At 42.8% G+C, this 4,397-nt stretch overlaps 1 protein-coding gene across 1 annotated transcript; it reads left to right on the top strand.

The window, feature by feature from the left end:
* The first annotated feature begins 1,337 nt into the window (after positions 1–1,337).
* Positions 1,338–1,985, top strand: LOC109197394 (transcription factor Adf-1). Its single transcript, XM_019352376.2, has 2 exons — positions 1,338–1,635; positions 1,777–1,985. The coding sequence occupies exons 1-2, from the start codon at positions 1,506–1,508 to the stop codon at positions 1,983–1,985; spliced, it is 339 nt and encodes a 112-aa protein (XP_019207921.1). The 5' UTR covers positions 1,338–1,505.
* The last annotated feature ends 2,412 nt before the right edge of the window (positions 1,986–4,397 follow it).

The following is a 4,397-nucleotide window of genomic DNA, read 5'->3' as shown; positions in this document are numbered from 1 at the left end:
ATGGTAAGATTTGGCTTTAATACTATGATTTAGCTGAAATACTATGATTGAGCAGAAATACTAAGATGTAGCAGAAATACTTTGATTTGGCTGAAATACTATGAGCAGAAATACTATGAATTGGCACCAATACTGTTTTACCCCAAATGCTATGATTTGGCTGAAATACTATGATTTACCAGTAACACTTTAACATAGGAGAAATATTGATACACACACACATACACAGAGCGTAAAGGGAACAGGGGCTGTTAAGAGAGTGGCTTTGGTATATCTAGGTCAGTCAAATTAGCTGCACCTGCTGTAATCAGGTGTGTATTTCTGACATTGAGGATTTCCTTGAACAAATGTCCATAATTTTCTAACCATAGGGGCTAGAACGGTTATTCTGACACTGCTTTGTTCAGAAGAGATGGGGGAATCTTCAGGTGTTCATAATTCATAATTAAAATATCAATTACTAAAGATATATGACTTTTAACACACTGTAACTGAGTAGAGGCGAAGCAAAAACTGCCTTGATTTGCCCTCAAACAACGTTTTATAACTCTAAATCTGTATGGAGCATCAAAATCATTCTTTCAACAGCAGGGTTGGGTGAACAGTCATGGAAATTTTCAGGGCTCTGTTGAAATCCATCAAAAAGATATGACGAGAGAAAAAAGTGCCTCATTTCCAGAGTTTGAAATCTGAAAAAATGTGAGCAAGGGACAAATTTCCTACCCTCAAACAAACGTAATTCATGGCAGAACAGCAATAGGTGAGAAAAAAAATCTTGAATTGTGAGCGTCAGGAGTGTCTGAAGATATATTGGCACAAGCCTCATGTCTTAACTTTGCTTCGTTAAGGAGATATGACGATTCAAAAATGTGTCTCATATGAGAAATCCAGCAGTGATTTTGAACAAACTCTCCATTGACTGTCTATGGAGAGTTTTCAGACTTTGTGTTGCTCTGAGGAGATTTGCAAACAATCTCTAACTCCCACAACAATGATAGTGACATTTTCTGAAAGCCAGCAAAAATACCTACGTTTTCATGTATAATTTGTGGGGGTTGAGTGGAAATTGAGCGAGTAGCAAGAAGTTGTTCGGACATGAAGAGAAAATTCAGAAAAGACCAGTGTCCACTCTTACGGTGTGTTCACACCGAACGCGATAGAGGCGGCCAGAGCGTCAGGTTTACATGTAAAGTCAATGGAAAAAGCGCGATGACACGCGATTGCGGGTCCCGTGAAAATTCGGAAGCAGATTTGCCTCGCGACAACGCGTGAAATGGGCGTCAGTGTACCGCGTCTGGCGCGTTTGGCTCGCGAATAAAACCACATGCGTCAGTTTTTGTGTTGCATTTTGTGCATACGCGCGTTTCGCGTCTACCGCTCGAGTTGGAAAAATCTGAACTCCAGCGTCAAATCACGCCGCGACAACCAATAAGGAGCCTGGTGATGTGGCTCTGACCTAGGTCAAAGGGGCAGATCCAGCCAAAGCCCTTCATTCTTCATTCAGTATGGAGGAAAAGCTCATCACTGCCGTGGCTAATCACCCAGAGCTGTATGATGCCAGCTGCTACTTCTACCGAGACAGGAATAAAAAGTACCTAGCTTGGAGGCACATAAGTGAGGAGATCGGGCAACCTGGTAAGTTCATTCATTCTTCTTTTGAATTTTCAGACTGACCCGATGAAGCCGCGCAAAAGCTAGCAAGCCCGCCTACTGTCCCGCTATTTTCCCATTGATGTACAAATACCTTTCCGCTAACAAGATAATGTGTTTATTCAGAGGACATCTGCAGGAGAAAGTGGAAGAGCCTCAGGGACACGTATAATAAGGAGAAGAGGACAGAGAAGGAGAAGAGGAGTGGGTCTGCAGCGGGATCGGGGAAGCGATGGAAGTTCTTCGCGGTCATGGGGTTTCTGGACCCCTTCCTCACCCCGCGGGAGACTAGCGGCAATATGGTGCGGACCGTGGAGAACGTCCCCCCCCGATGACCAGGGACAGCCCGGAGAGGTAGCAGGGGAGTGTCAGTCAGAAGGTATGTTTACAATGAATTAATGTAGGCAGTTAATTTATGCGTGTTGTCATATAGGAATATATTTTGTTTATTAATAAACAGTATACAGTGGTCCCGCTGTTCATCCATCACTGCCTCGCCTTTTCGCTGATTTTTTTTTTTATTGCACCATACAGCTTTCAGCAATGCGCATTGCATTCTGCAGCCTGATTGACAAATCTCCTCCGTGTCGTGTCTCCTGCGCTTGCCAAACTTATCATGTTTGGTTTTGATAACTATCACGTCCAATAGAAAAAACAGCACAAAAACACTCATAACTATGACCCTCATTCAGAAATACACACCTGCACCGCGAGGGAAAAAGGTGCACAAAAGTGGCGCCGCAGACGGAGAAAAAGCACGGCATAATACTTTTACGTTTTAAAATCGACAAATGTTTGCACTTTGAGAATCAACTTGTGAGAACTGCGACTACTGTTCATGTGCTGCAATAAATGAGAGACCACTGTATATAATTTCTCTATGACTATTGTTTTCAACCTGTTAACATTTAATATTGTCTTGATAGAGTCAACTGATTCTGCAGCAGAGTTGCTTCTTCTGGCTCCCCAGTCCCTGGTCCCTCCACTCCTGCTGCTGCACCCACAGGTATGTACATCAAGCACTGATAGCTTTTTACTCGCTTGGATTCCCCTGTGATCACCTTTACTAAATCTCTACAACCAATCTGATTATATCCTGTTTTTTTCAATTTTGAAAATGAAAATCTAGTATCAGCCTTCTCATTACTTTGTGTTGTTTTGTGCTGTGTTTTACAGGCCCACAGAGGAGGACAGCTCAAAGGCGGTTGAGGGACAGGTCCCAGGACGGTCCATCGGCGGTGGAGCTGGCCATCCTGGAGTCCCTGAAAAGGCCACGCCAGTCTCCAATGGAGCATTTCCTCCTTGGTCTTGTTCCTGCTCTGGAGAGCATGCCGCCTCAGACACGAGAATTCGTGAAATTTCAAATGTATAAATTAGTTTTTGAAAACAGCACAGCTGTGTTAAATTTGGAAACATTGGACCCTAATGATCAGTAGTTTTCTGATGAGGCAGCAGGCTCTCCAGGGCAGAAACAATGTTCTTATTTTTCTCCTCCTTCTCCCTGAGGCTCTTCCACTCCAAGCTGGGTCCTTTTTATTCCTGTCTCTCTGTAAATAGTTAAATTTTATGTATTTATGTTTAATGTTTTTGTTAGTGAATTTATATATTTTTTCCAATAAACATTTGTAATGACTAATGTCTCTGTTCTACTACACAGCAAATATTCGCACCCGACTTGACACATGTAGAATTTATTTCATATTATACTAATGACAAAATATACTAATACAGTGGGATGCAAAAGTTTGGGCAACCTTGTTAAAAGTCATTATTTTCCTGTACAAATCGTTGGTTGTTACAATAAAAATTGTCAGTTAAATATATCATATAAGAGACACACACAGTGATATTTGAGAAGTGAAATGAAGTTCACTGGATTTACAGAAAGTGTGCAATAACTGTTTAAACAAAATCAAGCAGGTGCATAAATTGGCAACACAAAAAAAGGGAAATGAAATGAATATTTAGTGTATATCAATGTGTGTGTCTCCTATATGTTATATGCAAGTGACATTTTTTATTGTAACAGCGATTCATACAGGAAAATAATGACTATTAATAAGGTTGCCCAAACTTTTGCATCACACTGTATATAGGAACATAGTGAGGACAAGTTATTTAAGAGAGTAAAGAGAGGTTAGTTTATTTTGGAGTAGAGCTCCATTTATTAAGAAAAATTTAAAAAGGCAGCAACACTCTTTAGAGGTTTGTGGGTGGCTCTTAAAAGAGCCGTTGTGGGAAAGTCACTCGGACTTCAAACAGGCTACTCCTTTGGTTTCCAAGACACAGCTCCCTCCGCCAAGAAGTGGGCGCCGAGAAGTGCCTTCACACACTTCTCCGCAATTTCAGGACGGAGCTCCATGGAGCGCCGATACAACCTCCAGTGTGAGGAGAGGACACCGAAGGCACCCTCCACTATCATCCGGGCCCTGGAAAGGCGATAGTTAAAGATCCTCTTCTCTAAAGGGAGGAGGCATCCAGCGAAAGGCCTCATGAGCTCACGCCGCAGCGGGAACGCTTCATCAGCTACAAAGACGTGGGACTTCGCTCCACGGTGTTCTCCACCAGGTAGAGGCTGGTCAGGAGGCAGATGGAGAGTCCCAGCCTGAAGAGCCTGACCAAAGGTGGACTTGGCCAGAATACCACCGTCTCTGGTCCTCCCGTACCCCCCAACATCAATAACGCGGAAGCGATACCTTGCATCCACAACCGCAAGGAGAACAATGGAAAAAGTTCCCATGTAGTTG

The sequence above is a fragment of the Oreochromis niloticus genome, linkage group LG16 (genome assembly GCF_001858045.2).
Source record: "Oreochromis niloticus isolate F11D_XX linkage group LG16, O_niloticus_UMD_NMBU, whole genome shotgun sequence".
Lineage (NCBI taxonomy): Eukaryota > Metazoa > Chordata > Actinopteri > Cichliformes > Cichlidae > Oreochromis > Oreochromis niloticus.
This window is presented reverse-complemented; position numbering and strand designations above follow the sequence as displayed.